This window comes from Drosophila takahashii, chromosome 3R (genome assembly GCF_030179915.1).
Source record: "Drosophila takahashii strain IR98-3 E-12201 chromosome 3R, DtakHiC1v2, whole genome shotgun sequence".
Taxonomy (NCBI): Eukaryota; Metazoa; Arthropoda; class Insecta; order Diptera; family Drosophilidae; genus Drosophila; species Drosophila takahashii.
The window spans coordinates 8,719,219-8,745,472 of NC_091681.1; the positions used below are offsets into that span (position 1 = coordinate 8,719,219).

Here is a 26,254-nt window from a genome sequence, read left to right on the forward strand (position 1 = left end):
AGAATCGGATTCGACTTTCTTCGCATCTAGTGGGCGACCACAATAAATTCATCCAGAGTGAAAAAATTCAAATTTCTGAGCTTACAAATTTTATTGTCAATAGTCTCTGGAAACAAGTAGAAACTGCGTGAAAATGCCTGAAAAACCAGCAGCGAAGTCACCTCCAAAGACCCTGACCAGCATCAAGGGGTCCAGGCCATCCACTTCCTCATCCAATTCCACCTCCAATAAGAGCCGACCGACTGGAACGGGAGTGGTTCGACCCCCATTGCCCAATACTCATGATAGGGTAAGACCTTCTAGTCACTTGGTAAAAGAGTAAATAAGGAATTCAAGTTCTTAGTAAAACTAATATTGTCTAGAATAGGTTTTTATAATTTATTTATCCACCAAACAGTTTTCTATATTATGTCTAGATTAAGTGTTTCTAGTTTATTTATCCACCAAACTGTTTTTTGTATTTTTTTTAGCTTTTCTTTGCCTATTAATTTTGATTTTTATTATTAAGGAATTCAAAAACTATTAAAAAAGAAAAATGTCCTGTCACTATTTGTTTTATTATTATAGCTAATGTGTGAGCAAAAATTTAAATATTAGTAAAAAACTTTTTTTATATCAGTTACTTTTATAGTAAAAGGGTATATTGTATTCCTGAAAATGTATGTAACAGATAAAATAAATTGTTTCCGACCCTAGAAAGTACCTATATATTCTTGATCACGATCACTAGCCGAGTCGATCTAGCCATGTCATCTGTCTGTCTGTACGTGTGAACGCTGAGATCTCAGAAATATAAAAATTAGAAAGTTGGGATTAGCCATGCAGATTCTTAAGTTTATTTCAGCGGGGCGCCACGCCTCCTGTAACTCCCACAATAATTTGGATTATTCATTTAAGTTGTAAAGCAAAAAGTGGAATTCAAGCAGTGCAATCAGTCTGTTTGCTACATCCAGAGATCTTCCTAACACTTGCTTTAGCGGAGTAACGGGTATCCGATAGTTGAAGTGCTCGACTATGGCGCTCTCTCTTATATTTATTCTAGCAATTTTGTTTATTTTTAAACTTTTTTTAAATTACTTTTCCTAATTTATTTTTTGTATTTTTATAGATTTGGAAGATTATGAAGATGTAAAATCGTGGAACTAATCCAACTTTTATTCGGTAATAACTTCAATACCTAAACCTACATGCATCCTAAAGCTAAATAATTTTAGGTATCTAGCTGCATCAACATTTATAAATCATGACATTATTTTTTATTATAAATGCATTTGATTCAACAAAATCTTGAACTTCAACCGCGCTGAATAAAGCGAAAAAGTCCCAGAAGGGAAATAACTCTTATAATTCCTCGACTTGCTGACTGGAAGTTGTTTAAAGCGCAGGCGCTGGTCTGTAAAGAGAAATAAGGGATATTTATATTGCAGGCTTATTCTCTCTTCCATTCTGTCTTTTTATCTCAGTTTGCCTGAAGCTGGGTTAGAGTAGAAAGTATTTAAGTCAATAAGTGTCTTAAGTGGTATTATTATAACTATAAGAAGCTTATTAAAAATGTCAAGAATCTCTTCTATTCGCCGTTTGAGTGTTCATAGTTGTAATGTTGCAAAGTAACTGCTAGTAATTGGGATATGCCATTATATTACTTTATTGAAGAATTGTAAGGAGAAATAACTGGACAATATAGTGAGCTAAATAAATAAATACAAATCAAAGAAAATTGGTTTATAAATAAAAGAATCAGAGAAACTCAAAAAATGTAAGTGGGGGGAAATAAGTTTTACGTTTTCAAGGCATCCTGCAGGCAAGTTCAGAATGCAAAACAGCTTGGGATAGGCCCACTTCTCCAGTTCCTTAAATGCAATTTAAACCAAAACAAACTCAAACGTCCGAAACTCTCTTTGCCGAACTCGTGGCATTTTTACTTTCATTCGGCAATTGAGTGAAAACGACGCTGGTCCTCCGAAGGAGTCGCACGACGAGCACAAAAGTCCCCGAGATGGAATCGACCGAGCCAAAGGATATTTTGGAGCTCGGCAGCGTTCTTGCCAATGCCGTGGCTCAGTTTCGTATTCGTGTCGGAACGTGGCGCTACGGTCTTCTGCTCAAGGATACGCGAAAAATCCAGTCCGTTGGAGGAGCAAAGCGCGGCGCGTGGAACCCACAAAGCAACAAAGCAAAAAAGCAGCAAAAGCACAACTGATTCGCTCGAGTGTGCCTGTGTGAGAGTGTATGAGTGCGGGAGTATCTGTGTGAGTGGATCGGTCCTGTGCTGTTTGGGGCCGTTTAATTTTATTAGCGCTTCGCGATGCGTCATGAAAATTGCAGGCAAAACGCAGAAATACAATAAATGAAAAATTAAATATTAATTAAATTTTGCATACGAACCGGGCGGCGAGTGCTGCGATTCCGCTGATTGAAATGTTAAATAGATATTAAAAATTGATGGTGTATTTCGGCCTTACAGTCGGTCCTTCTGCGGGATAAGTTGCCCCTCTATATACATACATATTGTATATCGGCATCTTGGCCTTATCGGGTGTGCGTGTATATGACTTTATTAAAATTGTAAATCCCCAACTCGCGCGTGTTTTTACACATTGTTTGTGGACTTTTGCGACCGCTCCAGATTTTCTTCACATTTGTTGTTGCACTTATCGCGATTACCGCACGGAGCGCTCCACCTATATTCCACAACCTGCAACGTCCTCGAAAAGTGCGTATGAAACTGCAAGTTAATTAAGTTTTTGGCCCTGCATATGACAAATCCCGGCTTAAGTCTCCACTTTAATTAATAATACAAGCACGAAGTTCTTTAATGTTTATCGCCTTGTAGTCGATTAAAATGGCTGTAACGGGCGTAAATATATTCATGGAATCTTTCTGCGTGCTGCACTTAATTGCATTTAACTGGCAGTTAATGGCTTTGAGCTGGAAAAATTGGTTACCCACAAGCGAAGGGCTCGTGGATTTGTTTCGACAGTCATTCTATCATAATATCTTTTTATGGAATTTTCCCAATTTAAAGTCTCATTTAGAAAATCTGAATAGGAATAGGGATTACCAGCCAAGCCAATGTATGAAAATATTTCTAAAGCCAGCTCAACAATGTTTTGTAATGAAAAATATTAGATAAAGCTTAAAAAAGTTTATTTTATTTTCGGGAGGAAAAAATACAGCAAGCACAATTCATTTGAAATCAAATTTGCTTAAACAAAGGCACATTTCTTGCTGTTGAAAAAATGATAAAGAAATGGCCAGATACCAGCATTAGACCAAAATTTATGGCCCGACTCCAAAGCAGAGTGGTTCAAGCCAGTTAGTCCAGGCATAAAAGCTCCTTACAACAAGCCAAAGAGTACGCCAAAAATCCGGGCCTAAATTCAACCACACAGATAGGCCGACAGACAATCAGCAAGTGGGCTTATTTGTAAGAGCCGGGGTAAGCATTTTGGCCAGACATTCGGGATCTGCACTTACCTATCTGCGGCAGCAGCACGTTTTATAATATTTATGCATGTCCCTGCCAACAGGAGATGTGCACTCATACTGGGGGTCCGAGGGTTTGAGGGGTTCTAAGGGGTCTTGAGGGGTTTCGGGGGTTTCAGGGGTTAACCAGGGATGAGGGTTAAAAAATAAACCAACAGGCAACGTGGATTTGGAGTGTGTGTAGAGGCACTCTGACATTTGCCAAAAGTAACACTCCAGTCTGAAGTGGGCCAGGGCATTCGAAGCGATGCATATCCGAGTGGTAGGCGCATCCGAGAATTACATTTAAAATTATTTTACTTGGCAGGGGTTAGGGCAAACAAACACAAATACAGGCAAAACAGAAGCCAGGCAACAGATGCCGCAACAACAAAATTAACGAAATAAAAACAAGCCAAGGAAAACAGAACAAGTGCAGCCAAAGAAACACGCACAAAACGGTCGACTTGAGTTGATGTGGGATGGAATTAACCCATTGAGGAATATACATCAGCCGTCGGAGCAGATATACAGATTAAAAAATACTTAATTTTAAAATTAAAAATTTTTTAAAATATTTTTCTGAAAGATTTTTAGATGTCCCGCAAAGTTGCATACCAAATATTAAAATAACTCAAACGAGTCTCAAGTGCTGCATAACTGAAAAATCTGAGCTAATTTCCAAAAATATTTTTTAAAAATAAACGGTAAGAGTTAAAAAAAAAAATAAAAGCCGATCCTTATATTTCAATATTCTATCGGAAAAAAAAGTTTCGATTGATTCTGAGATTTGACCCGAATTGGCCTGTCACGTTTCACGTGGAATGAGCCATATGTATTTTGTAATGATTTTCGCACTTAACTTTTTGTTTTATTTTTCTAAATATTTTTAGAGTTGAAATACATACTAGGGAGTTAAAATTGTTTTTACTTCAAATTGATTTTAAATTATTAAATACTTAAAAGAATAAAACGTTCGTTTTAGTTTTGGGCTCGAAAATTTTTATTTAACTATAGCATAATAATTGGTCTAAGCGTTATTTAAAAATGCTTTTTTTTTTATCACAAATTAGCAAATCTTTGGATATGTATATTAAATTATTTTTATGTATTACGACGTCTATTAAATGGTAAATGGTAAAAACAGAGTCAAAAGTCAGAAAATGTTTTTCAGTTCGTTTGTAAATAATGGGTTAAATGCGAATGGCTGGCAGATAGCTAAGCAGAACATCTCGACGCCCACTTGGCTGTTGGCTTGTTTACACAAGCTCAACATTTTTGACAGTGCCACTCGCAATGAGAGGAACATGTGGAGCAGCTGCGGAAAAAGATTGATCCTTCGCTGCTACGTAGAGAAAAAAGAGAAAAAAGCCGTCCAAGCCATGGCGATTCCCATGGTCCTTGACTTTTCCTTTGAACTATCGCAGTGGCCGAGACCGTTTGTTTTGCTTATTCCCCATTTGTTGCTTGCTTACAGCTGTCCAAATTTATTACGGCCAAAACAAATCGGTAAACTTTCTATGCCAACTTGCAGCAACTTTCACGTTGTGGCCGTGGTACGCAGTGTTTCCCTGTGCATTCGCTCCTTGTTTCGTGTTGGCCTTTTGTCATAAAGCTTAACACATAAAAATGTTATTGTCCGATGTGGAGTTGTGTGGCTTATGCTGATTTGTGTTGACCTAGTAAGCTTGCAGTGCCAATGGCAACGGAGAGAAAAAGAATCGGAAAGAAGTATGGATGTTTTATGGTCGTAAGGCTGATTTAGGATTCCCAAGTGAAAGCTTTAAGGTCTAGAAACTGAAGTGATGTGAGTTAGATGCCGAAAGGCGTTGCATATCTGGGCCCCAATTATTGGGGTGCTCATAAAATCCAGGCTTACATAGAGGGACTGTAAGGGAATGTGGCTGGCATCGCTCCACCTATAAATTTATAGTACTCATTCCGCTCGGCTGAGTTCAGGGAATTTGATCTGCATTGATGTACTTGCTTTTAAAACGACTCAACTGAAAAATAATCAATTTTTTCATAGAAAACAACTTTGGGAATTTGGTCTAATAAAATATATTCCGAGTTTTTTGAATTAATCTAAATCGGGGTTTCAGTTACTTGGTTTAAATTTAAAAATTCGGTTGTTTGGGCTCAGGATGGTTAAATACTCATGCAAATTACATCCAATTTAAAATGTACTATATTGCAAACTTAAAAATAAATCCATTTGGAAATCTCCAGCAAAGCTAATGGAAATTTTATCAGCGTCAAGCTACTCTAAATTACTCATTTGTATTTGATTCACTATTCATTATTATCATTTAAGAAGTTAACATTGAATTGCCTAAACTGTATCACAATGCAAACGTCAGTGTATTATAACGAAAAAAAAAATATCAGGATAATAAGGCTGTATCAGTTTCTTGCTTCCAAAAATGTAAGGCTTCAACTAAGGAATTTAAAAACAAATTACATTTAAGTTTTTAGCAAAGTTTTTTTAAAAAAAAACTTTTTAATAAATATTTTGAGACTTTAAATTTATAAAATTAGTTTAAATATTTTGTACCAACCGTAGCTTTTTAAATGCTGCACAAGTGACAAATTTAAATAAATCGGTTCACAATTGTTTAAGTTATGGTGTCCACCGGCTTCCAAGTCGTATCTTCAGGAAAAGTGCGTCTGAAATTTGTTGTGTAATCTAAACAATTTTTTGTTTGAAAATCCTATGTAACTCTTTAAATGATTAATTTAAATATTCTAATAAAAAAGATAACATATTTACTTATTATTAAGAGAGTTTATTTAACGGTAGAAAAAGACATTAATTTAAAACATTTTAAAGAGCTATATAAATTTAATTCTAGTACTGCGCTGAAATTTGAAATAACAAATTGCAAAGCCTTATTCAATTGAAAGAGTTACTAACTTTAATAATATACCAGAGCTGACGTAATGGCTGGCACTTAACCCTTATCGAGTCCAAAGTTAACCTGTAATTGCGGCACTTGAGCTGTTAACTCCCAATAAGTCCGGGAAAAGCGTTTTGAGGGCTCCGCTCTCATCCGGAATTACACTTCATTTGCCTAACCAAACTGGCCTCCAAAGAGTTTGCCGCCCGGAGTTTGCGCAAAGTTTTAACTCTTATCTGTTGTCTATCAGGAAATTTTATGCGATTTTGTTTACCTATTTTAATGAGAACCGAAAAATGCTCGCACCAAAGCGGCGATGAGCGAAAGGAGACGGAAAGGAAAACACACACAGGCTGGTGGGAAAAGCCCTGGCGAAAAACCAGGTCAAAGCAAACAGAACGAAAGGGCCGAAAATTTATGCAAAACTCAAAAAAACAAAACAAACCGGGAACGGCTGGAAAAAAGGCACGAAAGAACATACATAGGTTCGAATACATATACGATGCAAGGGCCATGTCCGAAATGGGAGTGCGAGTGTGGTGGTGTGTAGTTGTAGGTGTGTAGAAATGGCGTGTATTGTATCAAATTTAAATGCACAACAGTAAAATAATGAATTCTTTTGTTTGTATTTGCATCTGTGCCGTTTGTTGTTGATGGGCGCGTTGGAAGAACCAAAATACAAAACACAAACGAACCAACCCGAACCAAAAAAGCAAAACAATGAAAAACGAAAGAACACACACGTCACTGCTACACAGAAAACAAATTATGCCAAAGGTTAGACTGCAATTTTTTGCGCCCTCGAAATGTTTTAATGGGTTTTAAAAATTAACATCTTTAATATTTTGAAAATTTACATTTTTATATTGTATTAATAAAATTAATTTTACATACACTTTTATTTCTGTTAATTACACAGGAACACAAAATTAAACTTTGTGAAATTTCCACGAACCATTTCAAGTTTTCCATGATATGTGGGTGCTTCTGAGTAAAAGTCCCATACAAAATTATTTTCCATCACCTACAGGTTCCGCGGTACAGCTAAGAATACAAAAAACCGGTGTTTACCGACATTTTGAATTACGTGGCTTATATAATTGGACTAACCTTTATTATTTTACAATAATTATTGTTAACTCAAAAAGAGGTTGCATTTAAATAACTTGGGTTTCCTCAAGGATTTACAACTTTAACTGCCTTTTCAAATGCTTTTTTGATGTGTACTCGTACCAAATAAAGCTCAAGTTCCTGCAGCAAATATATTTACAGCTGCCGAGATGAGAAGGCCAGACGGAAATTAAGCTTATATTGAAATTAATGTGTGTACAGTGAAAAGTTTTTCTGCTCCTGCACGTGTCCGACAACCGAAAATTTACTCGAAACAGTCAACAGTTTGTGCAAAAAGTAGTTGGCCACTAGACAGTGTTGTCGTCCTAGCAGTTTAAAAACTTATTTTTAAATTTGCTTTTGTACTTTAAAGTCAAATTTAAACTAGAAAGTAAATATATATTTTTATTTTACCCATCACATTGACTTGTGATATTTAAAACTATTTATAAGAACACCTAAAGAAAGAGTCAAGAAAGGACTCGCTTTAATGGCCTGTCTCAATTAAGTTCATTTTTCCCCTATATTTTTTGGATGGATAATTGCACGCCTTTTGTGTGGCAATGCAAAAAGCAATTAAATTTGTATTCGCCTGCGAAGGTTCTTCCATAATTGCATGGCTCGGACCACAAAGCAAGGAGTTCGGGGAAAATTATAATTTCAAGCCCTAATAACGCGGCAAGGTGAAAGCTAACGAAAAGCGCTAAGTGAGGGCGTGTTTTAGGGGGCGTGCCGCGGGTTGGCTATAACTCAAGTCAGTCGAAGTCAGGCGAAAAGGGCGGAAAATAGATCTCAGCCCCGTTGGTTTTTCGGAGGCGGCGCGCGGTTTTGGGGGCTTACAAAAAAATTCTTGCCTACTTATCGGGCAGAACGGAGTGCTAATATTAGCACGTGTAGCCCCACATCTAATCCCTATCAATAAAACATTGCGCAAGGCGGTTTTCCAGGTCGTTACTTCATACTACACCTTCCAGCCATGGTATATATTTAGCTTATTCTCGGCATTTTATGTGGCCGCAAACTGCCCGCTCCCTCGCTGAATTTTGCAGTACAAATAAAGGTTAAAGCAAATAATGCACGGCAAACATTTCATTTAAACAATCAACGTCAATGATCTGTAAACAACAATGAAAAGGGTTTTTACTACCGTCGAGCATTTCGAAGGAGGCGTGCACATGCATACATCATACAAAACCATCCAAGACAAACTCCCACACACACAAAGACGGCGACGTCCATTGTGCTGGGCATAAACACACACTTTTAAAACACATCAAGCATACGCCCTGTATGGCGCGGTGGTATGTGGTATGTGCTCCTGCGGGGTGTGAGCCCATTTGATATGAAGGTAGCTCGCGGGTTACTTTCGGTCTACAAACCGTGAAAATGTTTTATTCAGCAGCAACCAAAACAAACTAAATAGAACGAAAAAAACGTAAGTCTACAAGCAGACAGGCACATACAACCCAAAGCACGCGAAAAAATGAGTTAATGTTAAATAGAACAAATTTCTATATATTTAGTATTTTTTTTATGTTCTTTTTTTATTATCTTTAAATATAATTTCATTGGAATTAGAAAATTGAATTTCTATGCAAAAAAAAATGAATTATTTAATGTAAGATAGTTTTATCGAATAAATCATATTGTAAAATAATTAAAACTTACATAATTTACTAAGATTTTAGAATTGTTATTTGTTTATTTTAAGTTACCTAGAAGTGCATTTATTTTTTTTACAAGTGCACACGGATACTGAAGTAAACCGCAAGCTACAGCAGAGGAATACAAAAGTTTTTGCCTTCGATGTTTTGTTGGGTTATTCATTTATTTTTTGTTTGCTGTTCTCAACTTCAACACATGAGGCAAACAAACAAGAGCGCATAAAATGTGACTTTACCAAAAATATATAAATAAACCAAGTCGCTAAAAGCATTTGCCAACGGCAATGGCTCCACTTTAATAGAGGTGAGAAACCGCCGAAAGAGCTTTAGAAAATTGTCCATGCTAATTATTCGAGGACCCTGGCATAGTTTCAATTTATAACAACCAGACATGAGTTTAATTTTAAGTGCCAGTCTAGAAAGTAATTCAGTTTGGTTCATTAGAGTGGCTGCAGCAGCCTCACACATGAGACTTGCAGCTACGGAAAATTGACAAGCAAGTTTTTGGGCGCTTACTTAACACCATAGCAAACACATGTTTACAGCATGTTGTGTATACATACAAACACCCTTGGAGAAGAGCCTCTCAGACAAAGTCTGGCGCATATACCTACACCGAAAAAATTCAAAAACTTGACTCCAAATATACTTACTTAGCTTGAATAAGTTTATTTGAATTTGAAGGAAAAGCTTTCCAAAGGGACTTATAAATTTATTTATATTTTATCAAACTCGTTATCTGAATGTGGAGTCTATCTTTATTTATTTATTTATTTAGTTCTTCATCCTAACGCTAGATGTATAATACAATACGTATAATTTAATGCGCTAGTCACATAATGTTCTTTTATAATTTTCTAATAAGGTGCACTGTAAAACTGTATGATACCTCATGATGCATGCACAGGATACCAGACCTTCAAAAGTTTTCTCAGTGCACATCACAAAATGCTCAAGTAATTATTAAGTACTGCTCTTTGCGGTAACCGAGGATGGGCCGGGTACCATGTTGCACTTTTCTCTACTTATGGTATGTTTGCCAGAGTGTTCGAGAGACTTGTGGCATTTTTTGCTCCTCGGGGCGTATGCGCCATATTTTTGAGGGCAAAAGTCGCAGCCGCATTGTCAACAAACTTGAAGGATTATCAGAGTCAACAAATGTTGAGGCAACCTAAGACAGGGAGGCAGGCTGGCTGGCTGACTGGTGGCAGGGCAAACAAGCCGAGCTGTCCGAGATGCCCACTAAACTATTCAAATATGCATTTGCGGCCCAAACATTTGCTTGCCAAATTCAATTTCCATCAGCTGCTATCGTCCTGAGTTATTATTGAAGTTTCTCCTTCTCGCCCTGACTAATAATTTAATTTTGTTGTAAATATTCTTGCGGTCATTTGTTTTAAATTCAAAATTAATTTCATTAATTTATTTGAGGCCATAAATTGCCAGTAAAGATATGTCGACCGAGCCTTTGGCCAATTCGCATTCACAATTACATTGCATTCACATGCACAGGCATTTTAAAAAGCCTTCTATACTGAGTGCGAGTGTGCGTTGGCTTGTCCGGCGGAGAGTTGGCAAAATTAGTGCTCGTTTTAATTGAGTTTGTTAATAATTCAGTAATGGCCACTACATTCCATCGGTCTCGGAGCCAGAGAGCTTTAGTCACATTTCGGGATGTGGACGTGGTAGTGGGACGTTGGTCAAACGGCTACATGGCAGCTGCCAACGAATTTCCAGCTGGCAGCCATATTCGTGTCCATTTACAGCTGCGGTTAAACTAATAGATAGGAATTTTTATATTTTCGCAATGAAACGCAATTAAATATTGCCAAATAATATTACTCCATATAAGTAAGAAGTAAAAAATATTACAAAAGCCGAAAGTCTATATTTTAACAATTAATAACATTTTAAAGAAGTATTTTAATTTAGAACATATATTCTAAAGCTTTTCATATAATAAAAAATAAACATTAACATGCCAATGGAAAAGGAATAGGAATATAAATAAATATAATTATTATTTTGGTTTGAAAAATATATTTAAATTATTATTAAACAAAATTATATACTATTATTACACTAGTTTACAAAATAATATTCTTGGTGTGCTCCCCAGCAATTGATGGCAAATTCTGTTAGTGCTGGACCCCTAGATCACAAAAATAGCACTTATTTTTTTTTCGATGGCACAGTTTTTTTTAAAAGATTTTTTAAAGTTCGAAATGTTAAATTTCGGACTTTTTTCGAATTTCTTCTTATATCTCGGCAGATATAGACTCGGTTGGTCCAGTTTTAGTTTTATTTTAAAGTCAATAGATCAGAGCTTAATATTGCCATACAGATCAATACGATTGGATGAGTAATGGCAGCGCAGAAGCTCGACAAAGAGGAAAAATGTGTTTTTTGGTCGTCTGTAAGTCGGCTGTATATATCGTAAAAACTCGAAATTAATCCGTTGAAAAATCATAATCATAATCATAATCATAAATCATAATACAAACTTAAAGTTTACATCCTACCAAATAAAACAAGCCGGATATGGCCCAAATCCATGGAAAACTGGATTTATGGTGGATTTTTAAAGTTCGGATTTTTCCACTTTTTTCGGTTGACAGACTCCAAATTTAAGATTTATCATAGGCGGCGACATGTAAACAAAAATAAGTAGTGACGGCAGCCGGGTCAAAAAAATAGCTACATTTAAAAGCTAGAAAATTATAAAATAAATTTAATTTCTGAAAATTTCTTTAAAAATATAAAATTGCTTGCGTTATGACTGTGAGTATTTTTAACTAAGTACTATTCATTTGGATAGTTCATTCTTATGAAAAAAGTAACCTTAATTAAAAAATTAAATTCACTTTAATAATTTTCTAGCTTTTAAATATCTGATTTAGCTATTTAGTGACCCGGCTGCCAACACCAATTATTTTTGTTTACATGTCGCCGCCTATGATAAATCTTAAATTTGGAGTCTGTCAACCGAAAAAAGTGGAAAAATCCGAACTTTAAAAATCCACCATAAATCCAGTTTTCCATGGATTTGGGCCATATCCAGCTTGTTTTATTCGGTAGGATGTAAACTTTAAGTTTGTACCCATTATAATTTTTCAACGGATTTATTTCGAGTTTTTACGATATATACAGCCGACTTACAGACGACCAAAAAACACATTTTTCCTATTTGTCGAGCTTCTGCGCTGCCATTACTCATCCAATCGTATTGATCTGTATGGCAAAGTTAAGCTCTGATCTATTGACTTTAAAATAAAACTAAAACTGGCCCAACCGAGTCTATATCTGCCGAGATATAAGAAGAAATTCGAAAAAAGTCCGAAATTTAACATTTCAAACTTTAAAAAATCTTAAAAAAAAAACTGCGCCATCGAAAAAAAATTTAGTGCTATTTTCGTGATCTAGGGGTCCAAATCTAACAGAATTTGCCATCAATTGCTGGGGAGCATTTCGGCTGTAAACTAGTGTTATCAGGGACCGTAAATAACAGTTATTTGTGATTTTTATTTTAAAAGGCCTACTGAGATTTGTACAAGTTTTTATTAACAATTTAACTGGTTTTTATGCACTTTATAGACATGAACAAATTAATTTGCTTTTCAGATTTGTTGAAATGCATATACTATGTGGACAAGAGTAAAAAGAACGTTATTTTTGACGTTTAAAACCAAATATCACAGTAGTAAAAATCACAAATAACTGTTATTTACGATCCCTGATTATTATTAATAAATTAATTATAATAAATTATTATTGTTGAAAAACGTTATTTATTTAAAACACTTTTTAGTTACTGATATTTCAACTCTTAAATTGATCTCAGAGATCGAATCAACACTTCTTTGGACATGCCTTCCACTACTATCAGTATGACCGCAGCTGTAAGTCCTCACATATCCTTACATGCAAAAGCATATGTGTGTGCGTGAGAAAAACTAATTAACTAGTTTTGCATTTGCCTCATTTCATTTGGCTGCGCTCTCCGAGCTTTTTATGATTTTGATTAATTTCGAACCATAAATATTTATGCAGCCAGCTTTATTATTCCGCAGCTGCTGAGCGAGCTAAGGGCATTTAGTTTAGCTCCAGATCCCGACTCTCAGACGCACAAAGCAACCAGGCCAGGCAGTCAGCCTTTAATGTTTTCCGGGTCAGTCACAGTCACTCACTTCCCTTGAGCTCGTTGTCGGCACTTTTGTTTGTCAGCATGGACGATGACACCGCCGGACTGCCAGACATGCAGACAGCCGGACGGAGTCGGAAGACCCCGGAGGACGAAGGATGGAGCACCGGGCCAGAACGGAACAGGGGCCAGGGAACAGAGAACAGGCCATGCCAGAGCCGCTGGCTGCGCTTTTTACATGGGAAACCGGCAGCAGAAGCCGCTTCACTATCACCCACATTGAGCGAAATTTATTTTTTATTTTCAAAGGACAACTGTGGCCTCATATTAGTAAACTGTTCGAAATTGAACTTTTTATTTAACGCAACTTTATATAAAGGTATTTTTGGGAATTTACTTTGATTTAATAAAAATTAAACTATTTGTAATAAGATTGTATTTATTGTCTCAAGTACCAACTAGTCTGAGCATTTTTAATTACAATACAATACGCTATTATATTATTTAATTGTATTAATTTGTAATTTATTGCAGTTTATTTAACAATATCATTATTTAGTTATTGCGTTATTCCTTGTCAGCGATAGGTAAGATTCCCCCTTTTTTTCTCAGTGAAGGGCAGACAAAGAGGCTGTCGGTTCGTCGTGGTGCTGTGCACTTGGGCGACTAAGCTGCATCAGCTCACTGGGCAGCAGCAGCGACTCGGGGGCCGTTGAAGCCTCCTCTGTTGACAAATAAGCAAAGGCCGAGGGCCGCCAGTCTGCCGCCCACTTTTCATGCCGACAAATTGAGCAGGACATTGAATTGTCAACCAGGGGCTACGCAGCAGCCCTTGACGGCTTGACGAACATGCCGCCCACCTCCGAACTCCGAGTTCCGACCTCCAAAGCACCCACTTTCCAGTTCTCAACCTAAAACCCGGACCAACTGGCAACTCCAGTGAAAAGTCGCTGTCTCTCTGTGGGGGGTTGATTATATTGTTGACGTTGATGTTGATGAAGCATGATTTGGATTTTCATCTTTATTGCATTATACTTAAAAACTATTAGCGGCCGGCCAACGGATCCGCTGGCTGCGCACAGTGCCATCAGGTTGGCTATACTTAGTGCAGGAAAGTAAAAAACGGAAGCTAGCTTCGGCCAGCTGAAGCTTATATACCCTTGCAGATCAGTCATTTCATTTCGTCATCATTTTTAATTTCGTATTATTTTAACATTATTTTTTTCCATTTTCACCATTATTTTTAGATCGTTCCTACACACAAAAAAAAAACTTGGTAAAATCAACTGTAATAATTGTCAAACAGGCCCCTACCATCAAAATTGTCAATTCTACTAAGTAAATAGTTATTCCACAACAACAAAATACACACAATTAGCAAAGACACAAACCCAAAGCAAAAACAAAATACACGTAACTATTTTAATAGTTACGTAACTATCTTTGTTGGTCAATTTTACCAAGCAAATTTTTTTGTGTGTATGGCAGCTATATGATATAGTCGTCCGGTTTTTTTAAAGTTTAATCCGAAATAAAAAACAAGAGAGAACGCTATAGTCGGGTGGGTGTCCCGACTATCTAATACCCGTCAGTCAGCTAAAGCGACTGCGAGGGAGATGGATATATACAATTTTGATTGCGCATAACTTTTTAATAAATGGTCAGATTTAAAAAATGTCTTCTACATTTTGATAGGTATAAATATACACAAAAAAATTGGATTATACTTCTCGGAAATCTTTAAAGGTGTGGGCGCCAGACAGATATAGCCATATCTTTGATCCGTCTGTTGTCTGTCTGAACGCTGAGATCTCGGAAACTACAAAAGCTAGAAGGTTGAGATTTCCCACACATATTCTTGGGCCTCTTACGCAGCGCAAGTTTATTTCATCCCAGCGCCACGCCCCCTTTAACGCCCACAATCGCCCACTAACGATTTTAAAATGTGTCTGGTGTCTAAATATATATATCCATCTCCCTCGCACTCCCTTTAGCTGAGTGACAGGTATTAGATAGTCGGGACACCAACCCGACTCTCTTGTTTTTATTTAAAACAACGCCCTTGCAGCAATTTGATAAAAAAAATTAGCATTGCGAGACAATTTTAAATACATTTCGGAAAATTTAAGAAAAGGTTTGATTGACTTACGCATATGTTAAACCAAATTAGGGCAGTTTTTGGCAGTAATCTAGTAAAGTATTCCGATTTTTATACAATTTATATGCTAACAAATTCTACTTAAATATTATTATAAAAGCATCGGCACAGTTGGCTTCTTTCCCTGCTCAGATCTATCAACTCTTTGGAATGCAGAGCGGGCAACAGTGTTCCTGACATGATTGCATTAGCCGCGAATGGACTTAAGTCTAGACCAACTACTGCTAAGCCGGTCTCTCAGTTTGTTGCGTGGCCTGTTAAGTGATTTATGTGATTAGTCGCGTCGCCCGGCTTAATGCAGATGAATGATGCTGTTAAAAAATTGAGAATCAAATGATTTCGCTGGCAGGCAGTCGCTATAATTTACGGGCTGATAAAAAGCGGCACTTAAGTCGACTACGAAACGCTCGTTAGCCTGCATTCGGTGTGTATATAAATTTAACCAGCCAGAAAATAATGCCCGATAGACAAATGGCCAAGGGCTCCGTGCTCCCAAGTTTCTAAGTCCCCAATCCAACTCCCAGTCCGAGCGACTTATCTACAAGTTGAGCAGCTTGGAGCACAAAATCTTGATAATGGTAAATTTATTAATCCCATCAACGACAACAATAACAATAAAATGTAAACAAATGACTGACAGCGAGCAGAAGGTTTGTGGGAAAAAAGGGGTGGCCGCACAACGGCCAACTCCTTATGGAGGTGTTGCACGACAGTCGAGTCCATTGATACAAATCAAAATCGGCCATTTCAGAGTTTTATTGCATTCGAGAAACTATGAATTACGGGTCGAGTGAGTCCTAATCAGGTGGCCAGGGGTGCTTTTTATTGAAAATCCACATTATTCCAACACGCAACGGTGGCCATTGTTTGACTTTGATTTCCATTCGCCATAACGATGATAATAACGACGTTGATACACCGTATTGGGCTGTCAGTAATAACTCAATTGGCAAGATCGATGGCGTTTGATAGGGATTCGAGCCAGGGCCTCCGAGCTGGGAATTGATGTTCTATACTTTGGATGGTGATTATCAAACGTTTTATTGCAGTCCATGAGGGCTCATTGTCGGGATTTGTGTGTTTAATCGGAGGGCCAATTAACTAGGACCAACGAAATGCGGGCCAAAATGCTTGACAACCTGAGCGGGCTGAAAAAAGCAATTTAGCAAGTGTCAAAAGTGGCCAATTTACTTGTTACTCTTGGCTTTTTGCGCCCCACAACTCCAGCTCCCAGCTGTGTCAACAATGAAATCGGTGAAATTGGCTGGAAGTCCATCAAAACCCGCTTAGAGAGGCAGAGAGGCGAACGGGAAACAAAGTTGAAACGAAATGAAACTTTACCAACTAATAGAAATGTTATTATTTGTCTGGGGGCTCCCAGTCAAATGAAATATGAGGGGTTCCAAAAGTTGAAAATTTCCAAAGAGCATTGAGTGCCCATTTTATTTTCTGCTTCGCTTTGTTTGTTAAATCAACAATTTGCTTGGCTTGAAACTTCATTAATTAAACACCCTAACCGATCTAGAATTGATTTGTGGCTTTAACCTTGAGCTCTCGAAATTGTTCATCCAGCCGCATCATCAGTGAATCAGCGAGTAACCCTTTCATTAGATTCTGAAATATTGAACTTTGCCACTAATTAACATTCACGCACCTGCAATGCCCCAATACTCCAGTGCCCCCGGTGCTCATCACGCCCTTCAGGTTGCGACTTAACTTTTCAGCGCAGAATCTATACAAAGTCATCTGGGGAGCAGGCGGTAAGCCTGGACCCCACCGTCTTGGCCCGGAATCAAAATAATTTAGTTGCCACCTTCGCTCGCCTGCAATCGATGGCGGCTGTCGGAAACTTTAAAACTTTCCCCAACTGTTTGCACAATATCGCATGTTGGCAGTTCGGCAGCGCCAACTGCTAGGTGGGGTCACCACCTTAACTCCAGACGACATTTCGGACGCTATATTATTACAACAGTTCATCAAACTCGGAATCAGTGCACTGGGAGTACCTGGAGGTAATTGGTGAAAAAATTCAGTGATCATTTTGTTAGATTTATATTTTTGTAGTGGAAACAAGACATCACTATTTGTTAAAATGATAAAAACAAGTGAAATTTAAATGTCCTTGTTACCTACTAAAATTCAAAATAATATTAAAATACCTAAGTTTTCGCTCTGTGTCTCGAACTATATTTATAGCGAGGTATCGCTGTCGATGCCGACGTCCTCGCTAATGTAGATGTAAACGGGTAGCCCCTGGGACTCACTCTTATCAAACAGCCCATTGGGTATTTGGGCTGGAGCTTTGGTAAACTTTGCCCCCGCTGCTCAGCTCACCCCGGCCACCTCATCCCCACCTGAGCTCACCTGGCGATGGTTGGTTAGTTGGTTGGGGCCTTTAGTCACAGAAAGTTTTCGCTTTCGATTTGCTGCTGCCAGCTCCCCCTAACCATTCCCATTTTCGTGCCAGGCCGTGGCCAAAACGCAAATTGTTGAAAGTTTGCACTAAAGTCGTTGATTTCATAGCTGAGAGGTGAGCTCAACTCGTTCAGAAAGTCTGCCAAAGTAGTTGACGTGAATCGATGGGGTGTGGTCCGGGGATCGGGGATCCTGAAATCCTGGGGATCTTGGGCCAGGAAGCAGCCAGCAAGGCACGTAATTGAGTAAAGTTGCCGTTGCGGCGGTGCAAATGCGAATGAGGATCCACTTGAAAGCCGAACGGCAAATGTTTCGATATATTGCGTCTGGCAGCCGTAGCGCGACAAAGAAAACTAACAATAACTTCCATGCAGCGGACGAGTTTCCATCTCCCAGGGAGCCAACAAGGCTAAAATCATAGGCCATGCCCGGGGGATCTGCGCGCTGCAGCCACTGCGGCTCAAACAGTCGGCATTTACTTCTGGGCTTTTTAATTGTCCGCTTCTGAGTGTGTGTGAGTTGGCTACAGTTGTGGCCAGGAATGATATTAAAGGCGATAAAAAATGATGTATTGGGAGAGTTGAGTTTGCAATTCAATATTTGGGAAGAATCCAATACTTTATCAAATTTTCTATGAATGCACTCTTTTTATTTCTTAAATTTTTTATTAGGTTTTTATTCTTAAAAAATAATTTTAATAAAAAATTAAATTAAATATATATAATTGATATATGGATTTCATTAGTTAAATCTTTTATTCGTTTATATATTTCTTGTTCCAATTTTAATATTTCTGATTCCTAAGATAAATGTTGATAATTGACTTTATGATTTCACTTTAACCTATAACAGTATTTGTCATTTTAATAATTCGGATTTAATTATAATTAAGTCTGGTATGATATTTCTGTAGTCTTTCTGAATATTTGTATTCGAATATTAAATTCGAATATTTTCTGTTTTACATAAATTGGTTTTAGACCAAATCTACAAGGGAAAAGCCTACAAACTATTACAAAATATTGCAGCAAGAACTTTCAAAAGTTTTTTACCCCGATATTTGTTTTGGCAGCAGTTTTGTTGAAGTGAATACTAGGCATTAGCTGGTGGATTTCAGTAGTTTATGGCTGAGTTTTAGATGCTACGATTGCACTCGCCACTGTGTGTGTACCAACGTGCTCTGGTATGTGTGACCGCGTATCCGTGTAAGGACTTTGATTGTTTTCTTGCTGGCGTTGTATGGGTGAGTTTTGCAATGGCTTCGGCCGGGTTCAAATGGATACACTTGGTGTGTGTGCTTTATTTGGCGAGCGTAGCTCCCCTTCAATTTATGACATTTTGACAGCAGTGTTGCAGTTGAATCCGAAAGTTGCTCTTTTGAGTAATCGCACAGCTTTTTCACTTACAAACGCGCAATTTTGTGGATTGCGCAGAAATATTTCGAAATATATGTATGTTAGTGAGTGTGTTTGTAGTACAGGTCTAAGGGCCTACACCGCGTTTAGCAGCGGAATCGGAATTAAATATTTATGCTAAAGAATCTAAATGTGAAAGAGTTGGGTTGAAAGAAAGCCCGCGAATACATCAGAACTAAAGAGTATGAGGAATAATAATAGAATGGTGGAATCAGATACTTTTACCGTAATTTTCCCAATGATGTATAACTGAAGGACGACTGAAATTGTGGATAGGTATATCGAGTTACACGAAAAGCGACTTGAAAGTTTCAATTAATAAATAATGGTGATGATTTTTTGCGAATAATGTTGCACATATTTACAAAAAATAATTTATAAATAGCTATTTAAAAAAAATGTCTATGATTTCGCATAAAAAGGACATTCCATTAACTGACCATAGCGGCAATATAAATCGCTTTCATTTACCACCGAAGCTGTCATGTTCATGTTAGTTGGTATTTGTTGCAACTGAAGCAACTTTGGACCAGGAAAAAAAATGGAATTCCATGCACGCAGTAATGTGTTATTCCCGAAGCGTTCGGTAAGCCGATAATTAGCGCAAAACAATTGATGCCGAACAAATACATTTATCAAGCGTTGCAATTATAATTTAATAGCATTTTGTCAGATGAGCTATTCGAAACATAATTTTCCCCGACACATTCCATTACTTAAACTTTGACCGGCGAGGCGGAGGCGGAGGCAGCTGAAATTACAACGTACACGGCCTTATTTGCTCTGAGTGTTTGAGGAGGAAATGCTGACGCACAAATACAGCGAGTTAGCTATTAAACATATTTGACTTGCCGTCGAAGTGAGCAAAGCACACACACTTGCACTTGGATCCCCCTGGTGGATGCTGCGTTGACAACTTGGCTATTCTTTAGCTAGAACTGGCTATTTCCGAGGATCAAACATGAACGCATTTTGTATGGTCTCTTTTGATTTTTTAAATTGCTATGGTGGAAATGAAGCACAACCAAAAAGTATCCTTAAGCCAACTTAGAAAAAACTCAAAATTTTGACAGAAATAGGACTTTTAGACCCTATAAATAGTTTCCAATAAATTGGGTTCTAAAGTCTTTATAAAGGTGAACACTTATTGCTTTAGGCCTAGTACTCACTTCAATCAAAAAGCCAACGAAACGAAAATTTCTATACAAAAATGACAGGCGGAAAATTTCGTGTTCAAAATTTTGTATGGAGATTTTCATTTCGTAGGCTTTTCGACTGAAGTGAGTAGGGGAGAGTGGGGGAATTTCGTCAGCATTTTTTCAAAGCTATTTTTTTCCATCTTGAGACACGTTATCATATTTCTATTTTTATTGTTGAATGCGGTTAGCACCAAGCTTTAAAATGTGACATTCCCCTATTTTTTTAATTAGCTTGGTGATTTATAAAAAAATAAAATGTAAAACCAATATACTGGGGCAATCTCACCACACAGGGGGGTAAAATCACCACACAACTGGGGAAATTTCGTCACCTGAAAAATGTAGGGAGTTTAGAGCCTGAAAATATGCTACACTGATCAAGCGTACCATTTTTGTTGACGTCCTATATTTGTTGCTGCTGCTGGTAGTCTGTTCGTTAGCCAGCTCGTCAAATATAAAAATATGTATTTAAAATAGGTGCGAATTTACCCTTAGCGTAGGGTGGCGAAATTTCCCCAGACCGTACTTTTTTAGAAATAATTATTTTTCTTGCGAAATTAGGCGCGAAGTTAAAAATCACTGACGCAGAAATGCACATTATAGCACTGTGTATTATATAAAAAATCGTGTATCTTATTCCTTTTGAATTGTGGCATACAGAAAAAATTTCGTCGAGAACTAAATGTAGCTTTTGAACTGTTAAAACACATTTAATATTATAGCTTAATTATCTTGGGCTTCTGTGCAAAACAAATGCATTGGTTGTGTCTGGCCGTCTTGAAGGACTAAAACAAAAAAATTATATATTTTTACGACTTATGGATTCCGAGATATTGCAGGTGACGAAATTGCCCCTGTGACGAAATTCCCCCACTCTCCCCTACTAGGCCTTACATAGAAAAAGTGTGAGTTATATACAGATTGTTATAAATATTCCCTTGCTTTTTACGTTGTACCTCTAACTATGTATTTTTAGCTCTTTTCGTGGCCCATAGTTAGCAGCACTGTTCGGATGCTGAAGGATTTTCCGCAGGTCCGTGTTTGTGTTGGTGAAGGGGTGGCGGTGTATGATAATAATTCAACAAATTGTTGTTTAACAAGGAGAGACAGCCACAGTCACGCGACTCGCTCCTCACTTCTCACTTCTCGTCCTTCGATCCTTGAACCCCGAGCCCCGAACCCCCAACAGCAAACCCCGAACCTCTCGAGCGTTCGTCGTGTTAATCGCTTTATATGCAGCGCTTTCAAGTGTGAGTGCGAGTTGATGTCTTGTTTTAATGCAATGTGTGTGAGTGGGAGTGCTGGTGTGAGGGTGTGCGAGTGCCTGGGGCAATACACGCACAGCTGCCGAAATATCTTACCTCCATTTCATGAAATGAAACAATTAGGAGAAAAAGTTGCCTCTTGCTAAGGACACTTTCCCTTGGCCCCCTCGAATCCCTCGAACCACCCGATTTTCCGGAGGGTCTTCGGATATCCAAAACCCAACCCTTTTTATAGCTCGGCAAACATGTGTATGCCTGTAAACAAGGCCGCCTGCTTGTGTGTCTCTGTGTGCGTTTAATGACAAAATAATTAGAAAACTTTTTGTGTACTTTGTAGCCGGGTCCCGAAGTCTGAGACTGAGTCTCGATGTGTCGTAGTTGCTCGGATGTCCTCCCACATTCCGCCCTGTCAATGTCACCGCCAATTTGCTACTTCTGCCTGTTTTTCGGGCCCGAGCCTTCACTGGGTTTTGTGTGGAAAACGTGTATATCTGCTTCTGGCCACACACATCTGGAAATTGCCAAACAAGAACTCCGCCTCTGCCACTGCCTCCGCTTCTGCCTCCAACGGCCTTGGTGTCTTTGGCAATTAAGGGGCTGGGGTTGCGACATTGACACCTGACTGGCTTGGTTGGGGTTTTTCTGGGGGCTCATTGCCCGGGAAGCATGTCGAAATGTTAAAAATTTAAGCAACTAAACGCTAAATATTTAATCAAAGGCCTTGGGGTTATATTGCCGTGAAATTTAAAAGCTGCTAATGTTGTTATCTAATTAGGAAGCGTGTTCTGTAAAAAGCTTTTACAGCTGAATTGGTCCTTTGAAATGATATAATTGCTCTAAAGCATTTTTACGATTTTTTAAGTTTTGGCCTGTCGAAGTATTTAATAAACGTAATAAAAAAAATAAACCATTCATTTAATTATGTTGATTAAATTTAAATTTTATAAACAGAAATATATTTGTCTTCATATGAAAATATTTGTGCTTAAAAATATAAAAATTTCTTTACATTTAAACAATAAAAAACTGTAAACTATTTCAATCTGTTAAGAAACTTACCTAAAAACACCGCTACTGACCAACATAATCTTGAGTTCGTAATTTAAATATAACAAAATTATAACAGTAACTCGAAAGTATACTCCTTTTATTTTCTGTAAAAAAATAAAAAACAAATTAAATCCATTGAATTTTAATAGCTTGCGGATGGAGTAAACCCTTCACGTATAATGCCCAACTTTCCAGCGTGGGACGCAGATTAAATGGCTTAGAGAAGCTTATTACTTAAGGCGCCTGGAGGCGGGGTTGGCATTGCTATCGGTTTTTAATTATCTTTGAATAGATGCCATTTGTATTAAATTGAGACCACCGCAAGCCACCAGGGTGTGACTAATGCGAAAATCTGCGCGGCAGGGGCACCAGGCCACCCGATTGCCCGAATATTTTATTGGACTCGGCTATCAGCCACTTGGCATTTAGTTATTAAGCACTTGAACATATGGCGCAGCCGGGAGGAGAGCCAAACTTCCGCCAGACAGACAGAGGATACACCCACAGTACGAGTATATGCTGCCAACAGACTGCGCCACTTTATTCCGCCGATGGCCCACATTGCGTATGCGTATCGTCACGAAACTAGCTGCTTACCGGCTGTGTACGTGGAGGTGTTTTTATTGAAGTGCGTGGCGAAACACTTTAACTCGTTGTCCGAACTGCCGCACGGAAACGGGGATACGGATCTGGGTAGCTCCGAGCACGACAACTGCGGAGCTCCCAAACCCACAAAACGTGCCAAATCGATGGCAGTCTACGTCCATGGTCGCAGAAAAAGTCGTGAGCGCGGTGCAAAGAAAACGCTTCGAGGAGGACCACAACCATAAAATAAATTACCCATTTCTTACTGAAAACTGGACATTCTCTCGAAATAATCGTAGTGGCATACATATAACTAGATGTTTAAAGTCAAGAATTGCTGTTCGATCTAAGTAAAGGGTACCGTGCTTTCAAAATCAAGAATGATTCAGATATTCTTAAAAACAAATTTAAATATATAAGAACATAGTCTTTGAATAATATTAAATCTATTAAAGCTACTCTTTTTTTAATATTTTGACTTCAATAAATTAAATGTTTATTTTAAATTGTTGGTTTCTTTAAATTTTCGAAAAAGTCACATGTTCAGTAGGTAATTGCTAACTTACCATAATGCAAATTAAAATGCACTATAAGCTAGCGGAATATATATGCCAATTTGTACAAGCTCGGACCCAAATTGCGACTACCCGATAGAGAGATACTAAAAAGGATTTCGGTCAGAAACTGAGCCCTGACCGATAAATGCTTACATGAACTCATGCCTGGACAAATACTCGTATGAATGCATACAGACCGGAGAGCACATACGCTGGCAAGTATTTGCACCGGCCAAAAGGAGGAGCCGCAAAGGCAAAAAAAGAACGAGAATCGTCGGGCTGAAGGCAAACTTTGTGCCACGTGTGGGGCAGGAATAGGGGGCAGCAGCTAGTTGATTTTCAACAGTTGAGTCGAGTTTATTTTGCCGGCCAGGTGAGACTGTGAGCAGGTTGGAACTGGGGAAAGGGGGAATTGGGGCAAGGAACAGGTAACAGCAGCCGGCATTGCATACATTTTTGCTGCGTGCCTTGGCAGTTTTTCTACCATTTTCCACCCAAGCCGGCCAAGTCGAGCGTGAAATGTTGATGAAGTAACCGCACATGTTTGCCGTTTGCCTCTTGTCGTGCATAAGTTCCTAAAAACCGGTTTCACCTCAAGTGAGTGTTTAGGCGCAAACTTTTGTTCTGGCCCGCTCGGTCCTCCTGTCTAAGCGCAAATTAGTTTGTCCGGCCAGGGGCAAAAGTTTGGATTTGTGCAACAGCAGATTCGTGTTTGCCCTCTTCTACCCATACATTTGGGTGCCACTTGTCCCATATGCATATAAATAAAGCGATAAAAAAATGCTTTGGTTCGGCAGGGTAAAAGGAAGAAAAGTTTCGCAACTAGAGCATGTCATGATGCACGGCCACCATAGATGTTGATGCACATGCATCGTTACCGAAACAACCATCAAAAACGAGAAAAGCGGGCACGGGTGAAACAACGGAACGAAATTCAGGATTTCCCGGCTCCAGGACTCTGATTCAGTTTCAGTTTCTGTTTCTGTTTCGGTTCCAAGGACAATGTAACCATGTTAAACAGCAATCAGAGTGGAAATACAAACCACTCGCTGGTAATTTTGCATGCAACGCTTAATGCTTGTGGCGAAAGTGGCGTTGATTTCGGCAGACAACTTTTTCAGTTTTTCGCCCGCACCCCCCTCTTTTTTTTTGATTTTTATTTTCTGCCTGTGTTTTGTTTTTTCTGTATTACATTTCCCCCTCCCAAAACAGTGTCGCTAAAGTTTTTCCAGAGGCGTGCGGCGCAGGGGGCAAGGAGAACGGCACTCGGCAGCGGGCCAAATTAAACGAAATGTATACAAAATTCGCTGCAGCGGCGCTGCTGCACTCGAAATTTGAGTGAGTGGCTGCCTGCATAAAATAAAGAAGCCCCACCAGCTGCGGAATGCTGAAGGCTGAGCAGTGGACACACTGCGGGAAAAAGATCTCGATTAGATAGATTTTATACGCGGATTAAACAAACTTTCTAGCTACATTTTTGGGAGCACAATAAACACCATCTTTGTTAAGAAACATTTTAAAAACTATTTGAATTATTTAAATTATTAAGCATATTTTTACTATGAATACAAAATAAATTTACTTTATCCAAGCTATCCAAGTCACTTATGGCTTTTATAAAAAACATTTTTAGCTCTCACTTTGTCATAGAACTTGGACCATGTTTTTCTTTGCCTTTGGCAGCCGGTTCGTAAAGTTAAAAACATCCGTCCAGATCACAAGATATGAAATATCATATAAACAAAGCTCCTCCCAAAGTTCAAACGTATTGCATCAGCAACAATTCTAGAAAATAATACGATTTTAGAACTAAGATTATGTCTGTTCCGGGTGTAAGCAATGAGTGGACGGAACAAAATAGAATATATACAGATAAAATGTTTATAACTTTCAAAACATTAAATTGTTTAGAAAATGTTTACAAAATTAAATGAAAGTGTTGTATATTTGTACAAATCAAATTAATAACCCAAATTCGATAAAAGTATTAATTAGAAGATTTTAAACAGTAATAAAATGAAAACCGGCCATATAACATCTTAAAATTAAAAATTCCGAATTAAACAATATTTTAGTTTCGAAGGGAAGGTTTTTCCCCGAGTGTTTGGTTTGTTTTTCGGCCTGGGCGGCTGGGATGTGCAGGCAGCCGTGGCGTGAGATGTTTGCCAACATGTACAACAATGTGCTGTTGCTGCTGCTTCTGGTGCTGGTGCTGCCGCGTTGTCTAAAGTTTGAAGTGCGCATAATAAGCCGGGCAGAGGGCTGTGCATGGGGATGGGGACTTGGATGTGCCCCAAACCATGCCAAATTAGGCACTGCAGATAGTGGCCCGA

At 38.3% G+C, this 26,254-nt stretch overlaps 2 protein-coding genes across 2 annotated transcripts in view; both read left to right on the top strand.

Annotated features, from left to right (window-relative positions):
• Positions 1-1,508, top strand: LOC108070202 (uncharacterized). The gene is made up of 3 exons (XM_017160625.3): positions 1-289; positions 1,109-1,161; positions 1,215-1,508. The coding sequence occupies exons 1-2, from the start codon at positions 134-136 to the stop codon at positions 1,130-1,132; spliced, it is 180 nt and encodes a 59-aa protein (XP_017016114.1). The 5' UTR covers positions 1-133; the 3' UTR covers positions 1,133-1,161; positions 1,215-1,508.
• A 572-nt stretch (positions 1,509-2,080) lies between these two features.
• side-III (sidestep III) overlaps positions 2,081-26,254 on the top strand; it is a 108,133-nt gene continuing 83,959 nt past the window's right edge. The window contains exon 1 of the mRNA XM_044394732.2: positions 2,081-2,713. The gene's annotated coding sequence lies outside the window, so the exon portion shown is untranslated. The remainder of the gene's footprint in view (positions 2,714-26,254) is intronic.